The following is a 25,902-nucleotide window of genomic DNA, read 5'->3' as shown; positions in this document are numbered from 1 at the left end:
AACCACACAGAGCAACAAAGTCATGCATATCTTGAAATATTCTGTTGAGTTTTCTGCTAGAGTCACAGAGGAGTATGGGAATATTAGCTCTTTTGAATGAAGAGCATAAAATACCATACCATCAGTTTGCAACGAGCACGTAGTTTGCACATTTAAAAGCTACAGAGAGGTTTCTGGTCTTAACCATGCTCCATATGGTTTACTGATATTAGTGTGACAGAGTAATATAATGATTTATTTAAAATAGTTTTCATTTTATTATGTTATATTTCACATTTTATTTCACATAAAACCCGTGTCATGATTCACAAGAATACCCGTATGAAAAACAATATTAGAGTAGTGTTTGACCTTAAAAATTGGCAGCAGATTACAAAGTGAAAAATGTAGCAAGATGTTTTCTAATCTAAAGGATGCAAATCATGTTTCTCACTTTATTATTCATAAAAACGTTTTTCATAAATTATTTAAAGAGAAAAGATCAGAAATCCCATCCCACACATGATCCCAATTTGCCGCACTTAAAAGTCTTCTTGACATAGTTGTACATGAATTTTCCACTTCCCAGGAAGACCAACAAGGGAATGCATGAGCCTAAAAATGAAACATTACATTCATAACTTGGGAAAAGGTTTCAAGAATGCAGTGTAAAACAGTTAGCCATATTAAAAGTTTGCGGTATTGAACAAATTAAAGCTTTATCATTTACTTTCTTGAGAGTTAGAGGTTCAGTAGTGGACAGACACTTTGGGAATGGTTCCTTTTTTTCGAGTACCTGTGAATTTTTAAAACCAAAGAGGTATCAGTGCTCCTAACTCTCTTTTGAAAATGCTGCTGCTATATTTAAGTGCCTCATGTTTGCATTTTTCAATGTTTGATTTCAGGTCAGGCAAAAGTGTGGTTAATTAAAAGCATATGCTGAAATATACACTAAAAGTAAGTAGATAAATACAACTTTAAAATGTGCTCGCTCATCAAGATCCTCAGAGTTTAGCAAGGAAGAGAACTCATGAGTAATAAAGACAAGACAGAAAGCTCTCTATGCTACTTTGAGGTATTCCGGATGCCTTGGAAGCATCCATATTCATCATGTAATTTGGAGTTTTGGGGTGGATCTCATTGCGGCCCTTTCTTCAATTTGAATTTTTTGCCTTGGTCGGTCAGGAGGATCAGTCATCACAGGCATATTCAAAGCAAATGCTTCTAATATTTTAGAGGGGGTGGCAGGTCCCAATGAGCGAGACTATGTCTATAGTATACGGATAAGGTAGACTTGGTTCCTTGCTTACACAGGAGAAAGACTGATAGCTGTGATGTTCAGAACACATCATTGTGCTATATTTCAGAAATGATCAGAATTAAATAAAAAAGCTACACAGCCTAAAGTTAAAATGACAAATCTTTTTTTGGGGGGGTTGAGTGGCTCTGACACACCAAGAGCTCACGTTTACCTGCATATATTTAAGAGCCAAGCCGAAGCTCCCTGAAGATACCTGCAAATATTTGCAGTTCAGAATTAAAAGGATTTGCCCAGGTCTACCTGTGGTAACACTTTTGTAAAAGAGATGGCTCTGATTCAGCCCCAAGTGTCTGTCACTCACTAGATCCAGCAAAGGATACGCCCCCGTTGAAATTTCATGTATCTTAAATATTTTGATACTCGCTACGCCCATTTTATAAGGCAATGTCAAACGTTAACGACTGTCAGATCACAGTACGATAGCATTGTACCTCCTATCATGCTCACAGATTGTAGCAGGCAAGTTCATTTCAGGGTTATAGATTGTTCTTTTGAACTGCTATAAAATTTGCAGTTGAAGAACCAATGCTCTATCTCAGACAAGGCCAACACTACATTTGCAGCAACTTGGAGTAATCTAGAAGCAAGAGGTAGTTCGCCTCATTTGGTGATCCGAACAAAGGCTCTATAATTGTCTAAAGTTTCAGGCACTATCCGAAGTAGGAAAAGTGTGCATGAAACACTTCTAATCTGACATATAATCATTGTGGTGAGGTAAAAGCACCCACAGGGACTGGAGAGGTAGAAATGCTCCTATCAAGTACAGCCAGTCATGTAATTCACAAATGCTGATTTTTTATGACTTCAGGCCATAGGAAGCAAGAGCAATGGCAGTAAAGAGAAGGCCATTGGTAGCAGCTACTACACTTCCTTCATGTCCATAGGTAGTGTCAGCCAACTAGCAAAGTCGTACGTAGACTGCTAAACAAGCAAACAAAGCGTTTGCTTGTGTTTAGCACCAGTGTTTTTCAATTCATATTAAAACTGTATAACTAAAAATGATATTGGTAAAAGTTAATGTCAATGAGGTCCGCGTGTTTTTTTGGTTTTTATACAAATGCTGCTGGTATCATCTGCAGGTCACTCCCAATACGTAAGGTGCAGCGGTGAAGGAAAGAATGTACATTGTGTCTATTTGTGTTTTTTGTTAGGGGTCAGAATTGGCCGTAGGGCTTTTGGTGATATATTGTAGCCGTCAAAAAGCTTCCTGGCAAGGCCCTCGTACACCCAAACAGGAAAGTAGCGATAAATACATGGTATTATGTATGCAAAACTCCCAGGTGTGTAAGTGAGGTGTGGCTTCTTGGCTAGAAGTGCATGAGTTGCATCATGGAGGAAAGGAGAGAGATCGGGAGAAGAATCACTCAACATGCGCTTGTAGCACTCCTTCATCATTCTAATGCGGTCCTCCCCGTAGTCCTCCTTCACGTCATCTGCAAGGTTGCACAGAATATTCTCATCTTGGTCAGACCAGTTCTCTTGCGGCCCACAAATACCTAAAATATAAAAAAGCAGTGCAAGAGTCAGAAGGTAGACACATGGAGCCAAAGGTCAAAAAAACGTTCTCTTTCATTCAATTTCTGTTACAAAATATGGTGCATTGAATCCATCAAGAGATATAGGATTTTCTGCTCCCACCTGACCTTCAAAAGGTAACATTTATCGAATCAAGGAGCTTCAGTGATCTCATCAAGAAGTAAGCCTTGACAAGTGATCTAATGCACAGCAACTTTAGGTAACATTTGTTTTTTTTGCGTTTGTGAAGAAATATAGTTTTTAAAAATAAGGGAAGACATTTGCAGGCTATAAATAAAAAATACTTCAAAAAGCGAAAGTATGTGAAAGGTGTGAGCATGCTGTTGTAATCTAGTGCTTAAGATATGCTAAAATGTTGGTAGCTTCAATGAAAACAGTGGAGTAGCAATAGCCTTTGTCAGCCTCCATTCAGGGAAAGGGGGACCAGAGAATATGGGGGCTACAGGGCCACAATAGTGGTGGTTGAGGTGTTTGCCACTGGTGTCCCGGGGTCTGTCCTAGCATGACTATGCAAACCCTTTCCACACTTAACTCAGAGTAGTGAGGGCGAGCTCACAGGATTCTCAGGGAGGTAGTGTGAAGGGCAAAAGCTCAGAACTCAAAAACCAACCAAGAGACAATAAATTCTATGTCCCGCCAAGTGCTGGTCTTTTTCAAAAAGAAAGTGCTTTTTAATCATACAGTTGTACTAAATACTACACAATTCATCCAGCATACACAGCAGTGATCTTGATCACGAATATCCCTTGCGGCACTACAACCACTGGACTCTCCTCCTTGTGTAATCTTTCCTTTACCCAAGGGATCTTTGATAACGTTTTCATCTAAATTATGGAGGAAGCATGAATCAGGCTCAGAAGGCAGAGTCTGTGGCCCCTCAAGTAAAAAGAGCATTTGGTTCATACCTATCATATGCTCTTATCCCTGGTGGGCGTAGCAGATAGAAAGCAGTCTTGAATCTCTTGTGCTCAACTAGTGTGGCTCTGACGCCTTAGTCTTCCTACCACCCTGCCGCATGAGGAGTCCCATGGTAGTTGGATGCAGTAATCGGAAGATACCAAAAAGGCTGGACGCAGCCTTCATCTCTTCTCATGTGACCACTTTGGTTCAGTCAACACCATCCAGCTGCCCTAGAGTGCATGCGCAGGTCCAGTTGCTGTAGTTCCGTCTCTCCTGTGAGATGGATGCAGTCCACTTCGGATGTTTGCCAACCTCAAGTCAGGTATAGGCGACCATCACCAAAGCAGTTGCAACCCCGACAGGGTCGACACTATCCCCAAGGCACTTGCAAGCACCACTGAACTGTTGTATTCATGTAGGTTTTTTGTGGTTCCCACCAGGAACTTTCTAAAAGACAGGGTTAATCTCAACAAAATGGGTTGCTTCTGGCTTCACTCAGGCAGTCAGTTTTATATGGCTGTCCATCCGTCCAGGTATCCTCTAAGGTTCTCCTCCTAAACAGTCTCTTCTCTAACTTCCGCAGGCAGGCAGGCTTCTTGGCATTGGGTAGGCCCTCAGCTCCTCTAGCAGAAAGTGCAAATTTCAGATGATGTCCCCTCACCTTGAGGAGACTGGCTGTCAAGCAGACACCAGCTCTAGCAACCCAGAAGTCCTTCAAATACTCAATGGAGCACCCCTTTCCTTGGCCGTGAAAGACCTTGAACTGGAACAAAGGGGGTAGTTTGGGTCCCCTCTCATAAACACATTCCAAAAGGCGATATAGGTTCACAGCCTCAAACTTCAAAATAGGTTTAAGGTAGCTCTCTTTTCAAGACTCCTTTTCAGGTTGCTCTCCAGACACAGCCTGTTTGTATAGTGATGCTTCTCACAGTAGGTAGCACTGACACTGTCTTCAAACAACTCCCCCAAAATGGGAACCAAAACGTGTGAGGTTTCTGCCTCTGTATGTCAGTCACTCTGATGCTGTTGTCAGGGATAGACAAAAGGACAGACCTGACCCAGAACCCTCGTCATGCTGCGCAATAGAAACTGCAATGCCACCCTCACCCCTACCAGCACCCAAATAGCAGAAACTAATCAGCAGACCATTTATGCCAAGGACCTTCATGGAATGCCTACCCTGGATACAGGCAATGCACTTACTCTGTGCGGGAAAGCTGTCTGTAGCCAAACTAGGGGCATCCTAAATGGGCCACCTTTGCTTCAGTATTCAGACTCACTCACCTGCAGAGTTCTGATACAGCACATGTACTACAAGCACACTTCACACGCTTAACATATCCACAGGGTGTCAGCTGACGGTTCTGAGACTTCACACAATGAGTGGAACGTTATAAAAGAGAAGCTTGTAGGCCACACTCTCAGTGCTACTGATAAAAATGTCTCTTTGCAATATAGTCTTAAAGCATGGTATGCTGCCACCACTGCTTTATGTGCTTCACCCAGGACAGGGATAGTGGTCCTCTGTTGTTAATGAGGGCACGCTTGGTGCGTCCGTCCAGGTCATAGGACACTTTCAGGACCTTGCAAAGCCAAAAGAGGCTTAGATCTCTGCACTCACAGTGAGATTTCCATAACACGAGTGCCTGTTTAAAAGTCAGTGCACCATAAAGACATGCAGTCTGACAATGAAGTCACAGGAACATACCTGTATTATTTGCAGGGGACATTCCCTTCCCAAACAGACCTAAAACACTTGCCTTGGCTAGCAGCCATCATTACTCTAATATGTAAATGAATAATGGTTTACTAGGAACTAATTTTCATAATTTTGGCAAAGAAAAAATATCAATTTATACTCTAAATATAATGAACATTATCACAGTCTCATAACAGTATCACTAGACTCATAAGTGTTTTTAATATGGACAAAGAATTAGTGAATAAGAACCAACAGCAGTTGCAAAAAGTGCTCATTGAGCTATACACAAATTCAAATGGACAAATAAAAAGACATACGTGCAATGTGTACCAGTGAAAAAAAACATATTGAAGTGAGACAATAATGGTGCTGTACATAGACATATTTTTCAAAATGTGTTTCGTTTAACACACAACTATAGTCTGTTCTCAATGCAGTTTATTAAAGTCAATTGAGTTTGTGTGCAATGGTGTTGACAGCGTTCTGAACATATCTGTAGTATTGAGTTCTGATTAGGACAAATGTTGATAAGGACACATGGATGGATCAAATGGCCACATGGACTGGATTGTGGTCCAGGAGCTACCTAGGTATGGTGACTGAGGTATGTGTAAGGTGCAATGAGTCTTGAGACCTAGGAAGACACAATTGCTCCTGCTGACAGTCCGATGGTCTGTGTCAGAATCCCTTTCGTGGCGTCCTGGGTACACAAGATCTACAGGGCCCAACCATGGTGGTTGAGATCTTTTACACCTGCTGTCCCAGGGCCCGACCTACTATGGATCCTGAGCAACTTGATCAAGTACCCCTTCTGCACTTTTCTCCCAGTGGTAGCTTTGGACTAGCAATCAAAGGCTCCATCATGGGGGAGGTGAAGATACAAGAGAGTAAACATGACTCATAACTCATAGTGCAAACAGTACAAACAATAAATCAATGCCCAGTCAAATACTTGTTTTATAAGTAAAATAAGTATTTTATTTCTAACTCTATATACAAAGGAATACTGATATGCACAAGCAATAATACAAACCCCTTGAGGTCAGATCTCTAGTAGTTGTCAGGCAGATCCCATTCCTACCCACTTCCTTGCAACGTGTTCAGGGTTATTCCCCATTCACTGGTGGCCGCATGCAGGGAATGCTCCATATTAGGCTATAGTCAAGAGTTTCCTTTGACGCTTCAGGAATTAGTCAAATGTGTCAATGTTGCTGTAGCACCTGTAGTGAGTCCCACGGGGCCCAACAGGCCCAGTTCACATCTTATCTTCTCTTGCAAGACAGGAATGTTCAGCATTGCAGTGGTGTCCTCAGTGCGGGCGGGCAAAAGGTCTGTTTATTCTCGGAGAAGTGGGGCTGCTTGCGGAGCACACAGTCGCACCTGCTGGCAGAGGTTCTCCCTTTTGAGTGGCGCACCCAGCATCTCCAGTTATTGAGCAGCTCTCAGCTCAGGAAGACATGGTAAGTCTGCCTTTCCAGTTAGGGGGCAAGGGAATGCTTTCGTCAGCTCCCAACAGGAGCCCAGCAAGGGTGTGGTGTCATCCACAGCGTTCTCTGCAGTCCTCGGGGGTCAGTCAGGGGCAGCTCTCTCACTGTGCATGCTCAACCCACCAAACACAGCCTCAGTCCTTCCCTCGGGCGACAGCCCAAATGTCTTGGCAACATAGGTACTGGCAGCCCCTCCTGGCATACAAGGGTGATAAGGGTCTTGGTGAATCGGGAGCAGACTCTAGTGTAAATGCCTTCACAGGATCGTTTTTTGAGTCTCATCTCCCTCCAACACCCTCCTCTTCCTCACAGGACACACTGGTCTTGGCATGCAGGCAGACGCTGGTGCTCAAGGCTGTGGGGCAGGTGATCTTGGTATTCCAAGGTAATGTCCCCTCTCCCAGCAGTAAGACTGGCAGGCCTTTGCCCCTAGTTCTGGACACAGGCAGAAGTCTTGCAGAGCTTCCCCTTCTCACATAGCCTATCTGTCTGCTTGGCAGATAACAATTTTGGGGTCTTAACCTCCACTTTTTAGATATCGCCTGCACAGTGCTTGTGCTGTGCTTGTGAAATCTCTTGTATTTAATATAGCTTAAAAGGGGACTCTTAGCACTTCCCGTGACCAAATTACTGTGTGCATTCGCTTTTGTGTTGAACTCATTTTTTTGTTAACTTCCCCTGGCTACACACATTTATGGTACTTCTACTAAAGCTGTTCACACTGGTTAAGTGCCATTCACTGTCAAGATAAGATCTCGTCCCATGGAAAAAGCAGACAGCTGCTGGAATGCTTGCATTTTATTACTTAGTTATGCAAAACAGATGCTTGAACCTTAAGACATTTATGGCATTTCCCATTCATTCCTCAGTACCTTTCTTTGCACTTTGTAGGCATTATCAGATTGATTTTTTCAACTTAATGTATTTGGTCATTATGATCAAATTCTAAATGTTGTAATCAATATTGCATGTAAAAGATAAAGATAATATACAAGAGCTATGCTATATTTTAATACTAAACAGGCAGCCACAAGTGCAGTTACCTTGCAGGCAGCAGGGTCGTGATTTGAATGGTGCAGCAGGTGCAGTAGCACAAGCCACGAAAAGTTTCAGAACTTTAAACACATAGTATTGCTATATTTTACTACTAAACTGGTGGTCACAATTGCAGATACCTTGAAATTGAAATGAGCTTGATATTAATGGCGCAGCAGGTGCAGTGGCACAGGGCCAAACGTGGTCATAAGTCCACTAAACACCAAATATTGCTATATTTTACAACTAAACAGGCAGTCATAAGTGCAGTTATCGAGCAAGCACTAGGGTCATGATTTCAATAGTGCAGCAGGTGCAGTAGCACCAGGACCAAAAGCTGTAGGCACCCCACTAAACACGTAATATTGCTATATTTTACTACTGAACTGGGAGTCACAAGTACAGTTACCTTGCAGACAACAGGGTCATAATTTGAATGGTGCTTCCGATGAAGTGGCACCAGGCCCACACTTTATCATGACCTCCTCCAAACACCTAATATTGCTATATTTAACTACTAAACAGACAGTCAGTATTGCAATTACCTTGCAATTAAATGGGGTTTGGTGTGAATGGTGCAGCAGGTGCAGTGGCACTGGGGCCAAAAGTTCTAGAGACCCTACTAAAAGCAGAATATTGCTTAACTTTACTACTGAACATGTAGTCACAAGTGCAGTTATCTAGCAGGCACGAGGGCCATGATTTCGATGGTGCTGGAGGTGCACTGGCACCGGGGCCAAAAGTTGTCAGAATACCAAATATTGCTATATTTAACCGCTAAATAAGCAGACACAAGTGTAGTTACCTTGCATGCACTAGGGTCATGATGTCAATGGTGCAGCAGGTGCAGTGACACCAGGGCCCAACAATCTATGTACCCCTCTAAACAACTACAATTGCAATATTGTACTACTAAGCAGGCAGTCACAAGTGCAGTCACGTTACCGGCAATAGGGTCTTGATTTGAATGGTGCAGCAGGTGCAGTGGCACAGGGTCAAACGTTCTCCTCTAAACACCAAACATTGCTTTATTTTACTACTAAACAGACAGTCACAAATGTGGTTATCTTGCAGGCACCAGAGACATTTCAATGGTGCAGCAGATGCAGTGGCACTGGTCCAACATTTGTCAAAGCTCCTCCAAACACATCATATTTCTATTACATCAATTAATTATATTATTTCCCATTTCAAAATGTTGCTTATCCACACTATCCCACTAGTAATAGCACAATATGTTGCCTTTTTGTACATAAACAAGGCATAACACTTTAACAGACTTTATCTTACATACATTTTATAACTACTCAACAAGCTACAACTGACAACCAAAAACTGCTTATTATTAATAACATAGGTGAAACCTAATGCATTTACTAATGTTTGTTATAGTATATTTCTACACACCAAAATGTGATTTAAGGTCGGAGTCTCTGAAGTTTTTTGTTGGGTTTCTGTTTCTTTTGAAGTGTCCACTTCTCTTTTTCTTCTTTCCCTCTTGAAATGATGTCTGTCACAGAAGGCATGACTCTGAAGCTGATTGGCCCACAACACAATTCATGGGTGTGACCAGAGTTCACACCGGGATGTCAGCCACAGTGATATATCCCAATGCAGGCACACTTACTCAGTGTACATTCGCAGCACACTTACTGTCTAGCACTGTTACCTCCATGTATTGTACTATTTCAACTACACATACATTCAGTACACACATTCAGTCTGCAAGCAGTGTTCATTACTGATGCTGTAGAGAATGTGGATCAACTCACACCACCCTATTATGAACAGTGAGATCTACACAGTGCCTTATGTCATGTTTGTTGTAAAGATAACTTAACTATTTGAGCACTGTGTTGTCTGCACTATAATCACTTTTTCACAAATCATTGCATACAAATTTGTTTAGCACATGTATCTGACAGAAACTGCAGTTTGTCATGTGTTTCCTGTTCTTAATTAACATTAGGTGATGATAAATTAATCTTGTAATTGGATTGTAAATTCCTCTGAATCGCCCACAGGTCTTTAACTTGAAACAAGACAATTGTTTATGTAATATGTATTGACCCTGGGCCACGTGGGCATATAGGGCTGCCCTTATTGTTTATTCATAACTCCTGGTGAAGGCGGTAGCTTTCCACATCTATGAGGGTAGCACTTTGGGTACCCGCTTGGTCCAACAAGACTGCAATCAATGAGACAGGCTTATGTCATGGCTAGGGGTGGGCGGTGAAATCCACTCCGCTGGTGGAGTTCTCTGCGTTTTTGTCGCCCCGCTTAGAGTACTGAGTTATGCAAAAAACTGTTTTACCGCATGGTGCAGTTTACCGCCCACATTGGAAGATGTGTCAAGGCCCCAGGGAACATTGCACTATTGAAAGACTCAGATCAGGCAAAAAACTATAACTTCCTGAAAGCTTTGCACTAAAGAAGGTGTTTTCAGTCAAAATGGCAGGCCTGGGAAACCTATCGAGCCAGGCGGCGAGAAGGGGTGGGCATAAACAGATGAATGAAACACCTTGCTATTGGTGCAGTGGTACATGGTGGGCTGGCGACATGTGCGACTGGAAGTTGGAATGTGCCTGGGGAGGCGAGGCTCGCATAACCCGGGTGTGGGGAGACACATGTGAGCCTCACACAGCCCTGAGAGAATCGGTATAAGAAGAGTCTGGCTCCAGGAACAGCAAGCGGAGCAGGAGTACCTGGAAGACAGCAGAAAGCAGTGACTGCAAGATGAGACTGCCCGTTATCTGTCCATGATGAGCCTTCTGTTCCAGCTACATTGTGCAGGTAGGACCTCAGCATGTGTGTGTTGTGTGGTTGGTTGATGCAGGTGAGTGCATGGAGCACAGGACCTATGAGAGGGAGCGCGTGGGCAGTGGAGGGGAATCCCGGCCTGCTGTTGGCAGTGTAGTCTTTGCAAGTTCCGAAGTGTGTATGTGGGCCCCTACTATTCACAGCGCCAGGACACCTCCGAGTAATTATCGCGCTTTATAAATAACGATAACATAACATAACGGTGCCCTTACTAGTGCATAGGTGTGCATGCGGTGCACGTGGGCTACGGAAGTTCTGGTCATGTTTTACAGTTTTTTTTATGAAGAGCGCCCTACAACTGAAGCGAGCTGGTGTACTTTTGCTCATCACATCAGTCCTACATCGCCTTCTCTCTAATCTAACATTGTGACCGTACGCACATCACTTTATGCCGCTGTGCCTCATTCACAAACACAAGCATCCCGAAACAAGTGTTTTGAGGTGTCCCAAGAGGTACAGTTGCACCCATGTTATGAGTGTTTATAAACACATCAACAAGGTAAATGAGTGTCAACTCGAGGTGTATTGCCAGTGCGCTGTGTCTGAGGAAGGATTGGGGGTTATTGACTCTCTGATTTGCCTTATAGAGACAATGTTTTTGCTTCGTCTCTTCAGTGACTGGCAGTATTACTCTGCCAGCTTGATGGATGGAGCAGAAAAGGGTGAGGTTGCCTACTCTGCCAGCTCATGGAACTCCATGGAATTTGGCGGAGTTTTCTGTAACTCTGCAGAGTGAAATGTTGCAAGCTTCGTCCAGTCCTGGTCATGGCGCACATTGCGTGCATGATTCGTGTTCGCCTGCGATTAAAAAATAGATAAAAATCTGTATTAGGGATCCAGACAACAGTACAGTTAGGCACTCAGGGCAGGTGTACACATCTTTAACCATGAAGAGGACTTTACCGTCCCAACAGACACCCCTTACAGATCTGAATACTAAAAAACAACTCTTAACCTGTAGAGCTTAAGTGGTCAGTTAGGAAAACCAATGGGAAAGTGTGTCAGTATTCCTGTGGCTAAATCAGGCTCTGTGCTCCACTACAAAGTCTTACCCTTGCAAAGAAATAGACATTCTCAGCAACTTGGGATTCTCTCCCTTCATAGCCATCAACCATTTCAGTGGCTTATGATCTGTTTGCACACAAACGTAGTACCAAACAAGTATGGGTGAAATTTGTGCAAGGCCTACACTATGGCAAATCATTCCTTCTCATTAGCTCCACAGTTCTGTTCTGTGGGTTGTAATCTCTTACTAAAGGCTCACGGACCCTTTATAACTTTGTCATGTAGTTCAGCCAACAATGATCCAACTCCTTTGCCAGAGTCATCTGTCTGAACAATGAAAGGCTGACTGTAGTCAGGTGCTTTCATTACCGGTTCAGTGCATAGTACCTTCTAGAGTTCATCAAATAGCCTGCAGTCCATATTAACTCCTGGTATGCTTCCTGGAGATGAAAACAGCAAATTGGAACAGCTATACTTCCATAGTTGGCCCCAATATTCCTGCACTTACTTCATTCTGGGTAGCAGGCACCTCTCACTCCATCACAGACTGAAACCTGGCCTCCAATGGACTGGAGTCAGTGAGAAGAGGTTGGCAAGTCATCCCAAGACCTGTCTACACTCTCTGCTGCCTGCTCAGACATTAACTCAAGGGATAACTGACCCCCTTCCATAGTGCCATCCTTCTTATCATTCTGCAACAAGTCAGGAAGAGGCTTGCTGTCTTCTTCAACTTCCTCTGCCATAGTCTTGACATTCACTGTGTAGTCTCTCCAGAGGTAAGGCTTCAGCCTGTTCACATGGGCCACCCTCTTGAGTTCCCTTGAGGCACCTGTGGTCACCAAGTACTTTACCTCAGACACTTTCTAACCTACTCTGTATGGCCCACACCATGTGTCCTCCAAAGCCCTGGGACAAATAGGCTTTAGCACCAACACCGCCTGACCCTCCTGATACCCAGTCAGCGTAGCTTTCTGGTCACACTATTCCTTCATCAGCGCTTGGCTAGACTGAAGGTTCTCCTTTGCCTGACTCATGACTCATGCATTGCACCATCAATCTTCTGAGGCCAATCACATAGTCCACCACCTCCTTCTGTGGAGACTGAGGTTCCTTCCCACTCATCACTTACTAAAGCCAGTGGAAAACTTCAATGTAGCTGTTGGTTTGAGCCACCACAACAATATGTACTTTTTGCCTGACGGTAAGGGGGGATTAAATGGAGCAATAATGTGTATTCCACCAACTCAAATGCAACACCTACAATTGGATGAGGCACCAACATGGCGTCAGTCTTTTTTTCTGTCTTACCACTCATCTGGCAAGCAGGACAGGTTCTACAGAACCTCTCTTTGTCTCTGCACAGTTCTGGCCAGGAGAACAGGGAGTCCAACCTATCCAGGGTTTTTCTAATCCCTTAGTGTCCTGCTAAAGGTACTTCATGGGCCAATGACAGCAGAAAGTTCCTGTGCATTAATGGAACAATTAGCCTTTTGCTAGTTCCTGGCTCAGGCTTTACCAGTTCACTATAAAGCAGGCCTAGGTGGAAATTTTAATTCTGCCGGCAGTATTGAAAGAATTTGGTAACTCCGCGTTAATCTTGTAACTCAGAATTGCTGATAAATTTCAGCAGTTCACCAATGGAAAAAAATACTATATTCTGTGATGCCTTTTAAACATACAGATTCTACTCTCTCTTACTGTTGTGTTTAGAATCAATTGCAGAACCCTTTAGTGCTTTTACATACTCTGCATTGATAAAGCTTAAAACTCTGCATAGTATAGAAGTGCAGTGAGGGGGATGCAGTGGTTTCTAATCACAGTGGGAAGAGGGAGCAGTCCATTTATGTTTAGAAACCACTGCATATCACGCGGCACCTCTACATTCTAGCAGTGATTACAACTTGTATTCACTGTAGAGTATGTAAGGGTGCCTGAGGGCCGCAATATTTTCTTAGACAAAATGCATTCTTGCATCCATGTCTGGATGTGAGGGTTCATTTTGTGCTAAGAAAAAAAACACCATATTCCCACTCCACCCCATCACAGAATTCTGCAGAATCTGGTGGAATTTCAATGTAATTCTGCAGAATCAACTCCACAAATTTCGGCCACCCCAAATTTAGAGTAGACCATCCTCCCAGCCAACATAGTGTTTTCTGACCACTCCTTTGCTGTTCTGTTCCTAGGCTTCCTTCCAAAGTACCCCAGACGTAGAGAGCTCCTCCTATGGCTTGCAGAAATCTTCCTGTGTAGGCCCTCCCGTAGCTAACAAAATCTGCATCTCTAGAAGTGACCGAGACTCTAGCAGATAGTCCACTTTGAAAGCATCATCCTCCCCTCCCTTTGGAGCAGAGTCCATGACTTCCACCGCCACTGCCTTCCTGGATTCACCTTTTCCTGAAAACTACCTTGTCCTGGTATGTGTAAATGAGATATGATTCCAGCCTGATTCTGAGGTTGATGGGCAACATGTGATCTGGTCAACACAGCTGGTGTTGTCCAAACCATAAAGGCTTCTGGTCCTCGCACCAAGCCTGGGGTAATTAAATAATTTCCTAGGAGACAACTGGTTACTTGCTTTGGCTTTACCTTGACATCAGTGATGGCCACCTTCCCATTAAGCTCAATATCAACCCTGACAAGCAGATACTCTGTGCCCTCTCCACTATCTACCAATCCTGCATCCTTGGTCCCAGGGAGTTTCTCCTCAGGCTTAAGATACTTCCTCTCAAACATAGAGTAGAAGGATCCGGTATCCCTCTGGGCAGCCACTTTCCTTCCATTGATACCAACTTCCTGCAAAAATTCCATTGTGTTAGGGTAAATGTGTATCAGAGCATTTGGGTCTTTTTCTCAAATGACACTAGCTACAAGGTTGAGTGCAACTGGTCCCTTTCTGGTATGTTCACCCACATGTAACACATTTGCTATCATGGGTGGTGTTTAGACAAGTTCCTTCTCTTGACAATCTCTTTTAATGTCTGACCTTGTGCCACTTAAAACAAGTCACCACCTTGGACTTAGAAGGGATTCCTAACCTTGCCTTCTCATGTTGCCCCTTCCTGGACACACCATTATGATTTTCTTGTTTCCTGGAACCTCCGCGTCTCAGGAGAATTGCCCAGGCCGTTACCCTCTGGTTTGGGACTATTCTGTGGAGAGATCTTGTCTCCCTTTAGTTTAGAGGTATGGTGCTCCAGCCATTTGTAAACCCTGACAGTCGACCATTTATCAGCTAACACTGCAAGTTTTGTTGGATTCCTCTCCGTCATCACACAGGATTTCTCTCTGTCAGATCAGACCGGTATTGGCTAAGAGAGGTAGAGCATTCCTCCTTGAGTTGTTCCGTCAACAACAACTGGTTAAGGGACTGATTAATCCTTGTCCTCCATCCTTCTTACCCACTCATTCCAATCCCGCAATACACCATGAATCCAAGTCAAGTCTCAAACAGAACACTATCCGCTCTCTTGCAGTTACACAATATCTGTAGGTATTGACTTGGCCTAAGCTCAAACCTCCTAATTATGTTTAAAGGATAGAATTCACCACAATGCCATGTACTGGTATAGTTAAGCAGTCTCGGGCTTGGCAGGCCGAGGCGAAGGGAAAAGTGCACAATCTCTCTGTCTACGTAGGTAATCAGGGCCTTACAGTGTTTTAATTACAAATGCTCTGGCGCATGAGACAGCGGCTTCAGAAGCTTCCAGTATGGCAATTCTCAAGTTATCACTTTGCCCTGTGACTAAGTAACATTTTACCTAACTCACAATAGGTGCAACATACCTCAATCACAAAACGTATGTAACTCCTGGACCAACAAGTGATTATTGTCCCCTAAAAAGTCTCAGTATAGCGTCTCCTCAAAATTAACATTGTCCATCACACTTTCTAGTAAGCTTTCGGCGGTATATTTGAGAGTATGCTTGGTCTCTAGAAATCTTGCATCACATAGTATAACAAAGGTAGTATGGTTACGAACAAGAGAAGGAAATAATAGGAATAAAAGCACCTTCTTATTCCAGGTGAAGAACGGCAATCATTGTTTTAGAATTCTTTATGTTTACTGTGGTATATATTCTAAAAAGAGGACAATAATGTACAGAATTTAAACTTGGCACTATAACCAGGCCTTGTGCCCTTCCCACCCACCTCAGGTGCTCCTTACGCTCCAGCCCACCTGCCCTTACTACTCAATGTGAACGTCCTTTGCCCATGCATAACTACAGTGGGTTTTCTTCTTTTCAGGAGTCACTTATTATTTAAAAACCGTTTTAAATGAGGGCATGCCCTCTTATCATAGCGCTAGCACAACATATGCGCCAGCACTATCAGCATTACAAAAGAGGATGCACATGCGTCTGCGACCCCCTCAGTAATACCATTGTGCCCTGGGGGCACACAACGCGGGTCCACATGCCTGTTGCACCCCTAGGTCACAATGTATAATACAGCCCCAAGTGATAACTGCCATACTTGGATACTTGGAAATCTAAACCCACCACTTATTTCCTTTATTTCCAATATAACATCTGTCAATTCTGCCAGGAGAAAACATACCACAAAATGTGGGAACATTGCTAGCATGTGCCTCCCTTTCCCACCAACTACAGAATCTACGTTTGCATGTGTGATTGGATGTATGTGAGTGAGGGGGCCCTTTTTGGTTGCACTCCCTGGAAGACAGTTTTTTTGCTAACATCTCAAGTATCTGGGACTAACACAAGGATCTGGTGCCCCACTCACATAAGGAAATAATTTCTTCATTATTTAAGATCTTTTCTGGCTCAGTGTTGGCTAACTATTACTTGATAGTGGACGTAGCCTAATGGTGATACGACTATATATATTTTGAACATCATTGGTCAAGTGGTGGCCATGTCCTAATGGGAGACAGTCCTTGCATTATGATGGTCATTCTTCAAATATATTATGGCAAAAGTAGACACTGATATATTAGGTTTTAAGGAACTATTTTAAGCTTTTGCAGAAAGAAAGCCTCCCGCCACCTCCCAGGGATTTTTATATCATCAAATACATTCCTGCTGAGTTATAGAGCATAAACAAATCAAGAATTGGAAAGAGTGAAGACCCTATATAAGGCGAAAATGTGTTTGAGGGTACTGACTCATCTTTATAATTCACCCCACTGCGAAGAAGCCTTGAGACAATTCTGGGATGTGGTCTTTTTAAACCATACTGCTTACATTTTGTAAGGATATAAACAATGGATATTGAAACGGGTCCCTTCTGTGCCTTGTAAGTCATGTCCTTAACTTTTCAGGCAAAAACTCTAATTGATTTCTGAATAATGAGTGTAAAAGCATTAGAGTAACCATGTTGTTCCTGCTTATATTTCACTTGCTTTACTTAATCTTGTATTCCCTATGAGTGCTTGCTTTTTCCAAGATGTTATTACCTCTTCCAAGGAAACCCAAGACCGCCTTTTTTAGGACAGTGTCGCAGACCCCGCGGACGGAGAATGAACAACCAGCAGGTGCACTGGGCACAAGAAGAGGAGGCAGTGAGTGCCAACACACGGAACAAAACACTGGAACAACAACCCGGACTGAGCGGGCACTTATAAGAGTGAACAAGGAACAATCCACCACACTGGTATTCAACTTATCAAGCACCCCACTGTCACCTAATGCGGAAACAGTACTCAACAAAGGCCTGACGTTCGTCCCTACCACGAGACTGGACAAGTTCCAGCTTCATGTGGAGCTTGCAGAGTTCTTCAGGAACCTCAAAGCTTATTTTGAGAAACAACAGACCATCAATGGTAATACTAACATCATCATCAATGAAACAGGCTTGAAACTCAAATCTACTTTCATACCCCCACCCGCCAGCATCCCAGTGGAAATCACAACATTTGAACAAGCTGTCTATCATGAATAGAAAAAATGGACAAAACAGAAACCTACAATAACCGTTCCAAAGTAGACAGATAGGTCATCCGAAAACTACAGGATAACCCCACACTCATCACAAAACCGGCATACAAAGGTGGAGGCATCCTCTTACAAGATAGAACAGACAACAACAATAAATGTTGCCAGAATCTCATAAGGCGTTTCTAATCGCAAGTGTGATTTTCTAACATTGTCAACTTTCTTTACTTCCGATATATACAACTATATTCACAGTAGTGCATATATCGGTATCTACCACGTTTCATTGCCACGTCGGCATTCCACTGCCATTTTTTTCCGTATATCACACGGACACTACGGCCTAATAGTCATGTACGTGATTATGTCATCCTACACAAAACGCAAAAAATCTGAAGGTCTGTCTTATTTTGTGTATATTAATTTACAGGAATGTCCTGAGATGGAATCCCCTTCTTACACATAGTGCACCTTAGTGGGTGCAACGCCCACCCAAGATTCCCACCAAGTCTCCCGATAAAAATGCTACCTCCCTTGTGTGGGTAGGCCTAGTGCCTGTGACAGGAAATGGCACATAACGCAACGTGGACAGATCACATGTTTTCACAGAATACAGACCCTTTTTTTTTGCAATGTGCCTAGCTGTGGATTTGGGACCCTAGCTAAGCCGGCACCCTGGGAATCCTAACAAACATATACGTTTCTGAAAAGACACCGAGGGGAATCCAGGATGGGGTGACTTGTGTCGCTCTCATCAGGTTTTGTTACCCAGAATCCCTTGCAAACCTCAAACTTTGTCAAACAAAACACATTTTCCTGACATTTCTGTGAAGGAAAGTTCTGAAATATATAAGTAAGGAGCCACAAACTTCTACCCACTCAGCATTCCCCCAAGTCTCCCGATAGAAATGGTACCTCCCTTGCGTGGGTAGGCTTAGTGACCGCGAGACAAAACGGCCCAAAACATAACATGGACACATCACATTTCCATTAAAAAAAAAAAAACTTTTTTCGCAATGCGCCTAGTTGTGGATTTTGTACCTTATCTCTGCCAGCACCTAGCGAAACCTAGCAAACCTGTATATTTTTTAAAACGAGACATCTTGGGGAATCCATGTTGGAGTGACTTGTGAGCTCTCACCAGGTTCTGTTACCCAGAATCCCTAAAAACCTCAAACTTTGTAAAAGCAAAAATTTATTTTCCTCACATTTCCGTGATGGAAAGTTCTGGAATCTGTGGGAGGCCACAAACTTCCACCCACCCAACATTTGCCCAAGTCTGCTGATAAAAATGGTACCTCATTTGTGTGGATACAGTTCAAAATGATCAATCACAAAACTACCTGGATTTGCGAGGGAGTCACCTGCTTTTTGATCCCGGGCTTGCTGACAATCTAGGGAAACCAGACACCAGGGGAGTCCGGGGAGGTGTGCCTTGCATGGATCCCCAAACGTTTTCCTACCCAGAATGCCATACAAACTTCAAATTTTTCAAAAAAGAAAATCACATTTTATCACATTTCGGAGTGAGATCTCTGTGCCGGCACAACTTTCCTACCACCCAGCATTTTCCTCAATAGCAAAAAGTACTGAGATTATATGTATACAGGAGACCTGGCTATGCGGCAAGACCCCAATATTTGATGGTTTCACAGCATTTTCCTCAATCTCCCGAGTATAATGATATCTCACTTGCGTGGGTGTGCCATGAGTCTGTGACTGAAAAGGGCCAAAAATGTAGAGATTGAGGGGATAGCACAGCGAGCTCTAAGCGATATGTTTTCTTTTTATGTACATTTTAGGCTGGCTCTGCATTGGACACTCACACAAGCGAGGTAATATTTTTATCGTGAAACCGAGGGGAACGATCGGTGGTAGAAAATGTGTGCCAGCGACTTTTACATAGTATGAGGTTTGCAAGGGATTCTGGGTAACAGAACCTGGTGAGAGGAACACAAGTCATCACATCCTGAATTCCTCTGGGTGTCTAGTTTTAAAAGATTTACTGGTATGCTAGGTTTTTCTAGGTGCCTGCTGAGCTAGCGTTCGAAACCCACAGCTAGCCACATTGCGAAAAAAGCTTCAGTTTTCACTGGAAAAATATGATGTGTCCAGTATGCATTTTGGGCCGTTTCCTGTCACAAGCACTAGGCTAACCCACACAAGTGAAGTACCATTTGTATCGAGAAACTTAGGGGAACACAGAATAATAGAACAAATGCTATTATCAATTGACTTTCTTTGGATTTCTGCCTTCTAAATGTGAGATAATGTGTAAAAAAGAAGTCATTTTGAAAAATGTCCTCTAAGTTGGTGTGGAATTTGGTTGGGTTGCAGCCTTTGGAGAAGATGTCAGCTCCGAGATGTTCGAAGGCTGAGCATTCATTTGTGCTGAAGGGTTTTTAGCCATAGATCGTTTTTGTGTATGATTGCTAATCTACCACCAATACGATCCTTTCTGTTGCGGGAAATTATTGAGACGCCCCGTGGTGTGAGGAGATCAATAATGTTGGCTGAGTGGTTGTTTAGCCAAGTTTTGGGGACTTGTCAATATTATGTAGTAGGTTGGTTTCCGCTTTTTTCGTGACATGTTTGGATGCAGACCAACAGTTGTAAAGCATGTAGTTTAAGGGAGGTCCTGTTTTTGGTTCACATTGGTTAAGCTGGATGGTGGCTAGTTGGGCAGGTGATCTGGAAGGTCAATTAGTAGCTGGAACCTCCTAGTACGGGGGATAACCAGAATCTTCAAGTAACAGGGTAGGGAAAGAGAACTGTCGTATGAGTTGCTAATCATTTATGCTTCTAAATCTGACTTTCTGGTAGTGGTACATTTAGGTATAAGGTGGTAGTGAGTATAGGGGACGTGCGCCCAGGGGGAAAAATGCAGGGAGTCGGAGTGCATGTATGTGTCAGGAACTGTGTTGGTCATAGTTGTGTGATTCAGAGGAGAGTTGGTGCTCGACTTTATGTCCTTTCGTAATCAGATGTTGTGAGAATTCAAGTGTGGTCATTTGGACTAACTGCATGTGGGAAGAGGTCCTTTATGGCGGGGAGATAGTTCATGGTATATGGCCATGGTTTCGAGGTGTTTCGGGAAGGGGAGGGTGTGAAGGGTGTAGGTGGTGAAGATGCGGAGGGATTAGGAAGTGGGGTTTCATTTGAGGGAGGAGAGTGTGGGTGTAGGTTTGATGGGGTGGCAAAAGAGTGGCGCTGAGAGCTGATGGCATGGAGGCACTAAGACCTGGGAAAATGATGGTAAAAAACAATGAGGTTCCGTTCTGAGGCTTGGATTAGGATGCTCCCATTCCTGTATATGGAAATGCAAAATTCACTGGCAGATTTATGGGAGAGGAATTTAGTGATTTTAGATCCGTAAGGGATGATGATTATGTTGGCTGCATGCAGATGCTGTAGGAAGTTTACTCTTTATTTGGCAGATTTCTTGGTGCAGAAAATGAAGTCCGTTAAAATGCCTCCATGTGTAGAACTGTCTCTTATTAGCATGTTAGGTGTTCTTTGAGGAGTTTGTTTTAATAATTTTTGCGGCATGCTTGGAGAGGTTTTACGAAATTGTATGCAGAAGGAATTAGGCAATATCTTTCCACTGCGTGGCGTGTGAGGTCGTAGTTGGGTACGAGGGAAGTGGATAAGGATATTTTGGGGAGAAGTTAAGTAGGGGCAACAGAGTGAGATTGTGATAATTAGGTGTGCTAACAGGGTGGTTAAGAGTGTTATTAGGTAGGCGTGAGACAGTAAGGATTTGGGCTTGGCGCACAGCCGGTTGTATCACGTTTAAACACGTGTTAAGGTGATTTGTCAGTTTTAAGGTGCTCCTACAGGTGACGCAACTGTTCGGGTGCGTCCTAAATGGAAACGGAGTTGAGTGTGCTACTGGAATGTAGGCACATCCCTGTGGTGGGCACACTTGTCTGGTTCAGTGCACCGGGAACAGTGCAGTGAATTCCGAATGAAGTTCAATTCAAGAAGGATATGTAAGGTTCCAAAATTTATTCAATGTTTTCCGTTAGAATAAGTTTCATATTTTCAGGGGAGGTATACACGTGGGCGGATGTATACGCTGAACGCCGCAGGAATAAACCCTTCAATCCTAACACCGACACCTCATCTTCTGGGAGTGACAACTCTAACCGCCCACCTAAGAGAACCCCAGCAGGAGCTTCAACTTCCACTGGTCCCTTCAGCGAAACACCATCAACATCCAACATTGATTTAACCACCACTGAGCCTTTTTTAGGGGTAGGCCCAGACAAAACCGCAGACCCAGACGGGGCAAAAGGGCAGGCAAAAAACCACGAAGACACCCAACAAACCTCAAAGACCAGACAGAAAACGAAGAAGAATTGTTAGTCATTAACATCTCAGATGTCAAACTAACCGACCTTGAAACAAGAATCCTTCAAAAGGGCATGTCCTTTATTCCCACTAGTGATACCAACCTACTTGAACTCGACGTGAGTACCTTCAAACTCACAAGAAAACTAAGACTGAAACACTTCTTCGAGAACATTTTAGAACCACCGAAGGAGTCAAAACCTGACCAACTCATGGGCTTACGACCCAGTAGCACCTTCATGCCACCAACCAGTCACAAAAGTATAGACACTTTTGAGACTCTAGTGAAACAGGATATCTCCAAAATTAATTTTCGCAAAAAGACCCGCAAAAACATCACTAACAAAGAATTGGACACTCTCAAAAACATTGCCAGGAACCCCTCCATTAAATGTTTGAAAGCTGATAAGGGTGGCGCTCTTGTAATCCTCAACACACAACTCTATGACCGGAGAACTCGCGAACATGTGATGAACCACGATGTATATTTACCCTTGGATGGCAATTCCACAAACGATTACAAAATGGAACTTTCTCAAATCATTGACAAAGCCACAGTCGATGGTGTCATCGATGACAGAACAAAAAGATACCTCAACGTGGAACATCCGAGAAGCCCATCCATTACCATGCTACCTAAAATACATAAAAATTTGATGGATCCCCCGTTCCGCCCCATTGTTTCCACCAGAGGTTCGATTCACGAACCCACAGGGAAATTCATAGACCGTTACCTGCAACCCATGGTCTTAAGTCTACAAAGTTACATTAAAGATACTACGGAATTTTTGAATAAGCTTTCCACCGTACAAATCTCTGAAAACGAAAAAGTATACTTATGCACAGCAGACGTGAAAAGTTTATACACCTCCATCCCCCATGAAGGAGGGATTAATGCCGTGGAACAAGCCTTACTTTTATCTGACATGAACGATTCTTTGAAACCTTTTATTTTGGAACTGATGATATACACCTTATATCACAGCTACTTTAAACACGAAGAGAAATGGTACCTCCAGATGTCCGGAATGGCCATGGGCAATTGCGCGGCTCCCACATACGCGAATTTGTACATGGGTAATTTTGAGCTCAATCACATTTACAAGGATGCAAATTGGACGGACAACCTAAAACTCTATGTACGCTACATCGATGACTTGTTTTTCATTTGGAAAGACTCCAAAGAGAATCTAGAACTTGCCCTGACAGATCTGAACACCAAAGATGATCGAATTGAGTTCACTTGGAACATCAGCCACCAGGAAATAACTTTTCTGGATGTCCTCATTAAATTAACCCCTCGGGGTATCGAGACTGACTTATTCCGTAAGCCTACGGATCGCAATAACTCTTTGCTTTTCAGCAGTTTTCATCAGAACTCATTAAAAAGACACCTGCCTTACAGTCAGATGTTAAGAGTAACATGCATTGTTTCTGATTCAGACACAAGAACGACCCAAATTGAATCCATGACAGCAAGATTTCGGAATAGAGGATATCCCGAAGAAATCCTTAAGGAGGCCGTCAATCGTACTTCTGCTATCTCCAGAGCAGAAGCTCTACGAAGCATTCCTAAAACTGACGATCAAAGAATGGTCCTTGTTTCCAGATACTCCACCTCAAGCAAATGTTACAAGAACATCATATTGAAACATTGGCGCATTTTGTCATCAGAACCAGATTTCAAGAATCTCTTCAAGGATCCGCCCATTTTTGCATATACACGACCAATGAACCTCAAGGAAATCTTATCTAAAACCACAACCACCGCTGCATCTATTCAACACACTGGCACTCGTCCTTGCAACCATTGCAACAATTGCAACAACATTATTAAAGACAATAACCTTAACCATCCCATGAGAGGCTTCAACATCAAATTAAATGTGGACGCTACTTGTGACTCCTCCAACCTGATTTATCTCTTGAAATGCCCGTGTGGCAAAATCTATGTGGGCAAGACCAGCAGAAAAATTAAGACCCGACTTAATGAACATAAGTCAAACATTCGTACCAGAAATCCTAAATCCAATGTAGCTACCCACTTCAACGAGGCAAACCACAATGTGGCTCAGCTCAAATACCTGGTCCTTGAACTGGTCCCAAAAACCAAAGGGAGAGACAACAACAAGACTCTCTTACAGCGTGAAACATCATGGATGTACAGACTGCAGTCGCAGAAACCGTTCGGTCTCAATGACCGCACCGAACTGAGCTGTTACTTATAATAGACGTTTACTGTTGCATTTTATCCATGTTCTGCTGATTGTTTATCTTTGCCTGTTATCTTCACCTTTGATCTGTACTGTCATTCTTCACCCTCACCCCCTTCCAAGATGGCCGCACACATCCCGTCACTCTCCAGCCTCTCACTCGCCCGTAGTAGTCCTTCCTCTACTCTCACCATCACCCTTCTGCTCAAACTCCGCATTAACTCCGCGGAGTTGCTGTACCTGACACCCGTTTTCCGAACGCCATGTGATTTTCAACCGAAGTAAGTTTCACCCCACCGGGCTTCGTTTCCTTTAATGACAAACATGACCGCTATTCGCCTGCACCCCCACAAACGAGGACGTAAGTCTCACTCACCGTCGAGCAGTCCACTTCTCTGTTTAAACCCCACCATTTCACTGTTCTTGTGTTTTAATTGTTAGCTCTCACTTTCCCGCACATCCAACTCACCCTCCTGCACACTATTGATCATTTAAACACCAGGATTCTTTCTCTTTTCCTGTTTTACCGCTCCAGGGTTGCATGAGGTTGACTCACCCAAACACTTTAGTAACGCTTAACACGCTGCTGTTTTAGGACCTTCATTGATTTAGAATCCGCTTATTCTTTTGTTGCAGTGCTCCTTGAAAAAGGACTTCCTGTCCGAAATGCATTGGAGCCCATTTAGCGTTGTGATGTCGCTAAAAATTATCGTTTTGATGATTCATATGATGAAAATATGAAACTTATTCTAACGGAAAACATTGAATAAATTTTGGAACCTTACATATCCTTCTTGAATTGAACTTCATTCGGAATTCACTGCACTGTTCCCGGTGCACTGAACCAGACAAGTGTGCCCACCATTAGGTAGGCGTGGCCAACAGCATGGGCGAGTAAGTCGCACACCAGCGATGCTCCGGCGAGCCAACTTGATCCGACTGACTTATAGGCATTCAGAGGTTCCTCAACTGCCGCCACAGATCACCGGAGAGCCCCGTGGGGCTGTGGACGTGGACGAGGCTGCGGCAGGAGGTCCGTGAACCCTTAGATCTGGCAGTGAGCGGCGGTTCCCTGGAGACGGGCGGAGGCGGCCTCAAGAAGGTGGCGAGCTGAGGGTCTGGGACGGAGCTGCGAGACGCACACCCTGAGACCGTCAGACTTGGCAGACGATCCGGGATACCATGACATCCCACCGGGGAGGCAGAGTATCGCCACCCCCCCGGTGACGGAGCATAGGGAGGCCGAGGGACTGCAGGAATCCTCGAAGAGGGCCTGCTCCCAGGAGGGAAGGCCCAGCGGCCGGAAGGTACAGGAACAGCTCAGCGGAACACCAGCTTCCCCTGACTGGAGCGCGGGGCGCCGGGGATTCCTGCCTGCGCCCCCCACAAGGGAGTGACTCACAGCGACGGCCACGGGCCGCCGGCCGGGCCTGAGAAAGACGCCGGGCGGAGGCGGCTCACTCCCAACACTGGAAGAGGCCCCCCCACATGCACAGCAGAACCGGGCCTCCAGGAAACGGCCCGGCGGAGGCGAGGCCTGTACATCGGCACTGCAGGAGTTGGAAGCCTGTAGGGAGCACCAACAGACACCAGTAAGTGGGGCCCGGCCGGAGAAAAACAGAGTGAGGGCAGCGTGTTTCTCGGCAGGGACCCA

The 25,902-nt window shown here is 44.0% G+C and overlaps 1 protein-coding gene across 1 annotated transcript in view; it reads right to left on the bottom strand.

The window, feature by feature from the left end:
• Positions 1 to 233: 233 nt before the first annotated feature.
• Positions 234 to 25,902, bottom strand: part of HSD17B2 (hydroxysteroid 17-beta dehydrogenase 2) — a 457,046-nt gene continuing 431,377 nt past the window's right edge. Inside the window, exon 5 of the mRNA XM_078671012.1 lies at positions 234 to 2,796. Within this exon, the coding sequence (XP_078527138.1) occupies positions 2,432 to 2,796 (365 nt within the window). The 3' untranslated portion in view covers positions 234 to 2,431. The remainder of the gene's footprint in view (positions 2,797 to 25,902) is intronic.

This window comes from Lissotriton helveticus, chromosome 12, assembly GCF_964261635.1.
Source record: "Lissotriton helveticus chromosome 12, aLisHel1.1, whole genome shotgun sequence".
In the NCBI taxonomy this organism is placed as follows: Eukaryota; Metazoa; Chordata; class Amphibia; order Caudata; family Salamandridae; genus Lissotriton; species Lissotriton helveticus.
The sequence above is the reverse complement of the archived record's forward strand: the minus strand, read 5'-3'. Positions and strand labels throughout refer to the sequence as shown.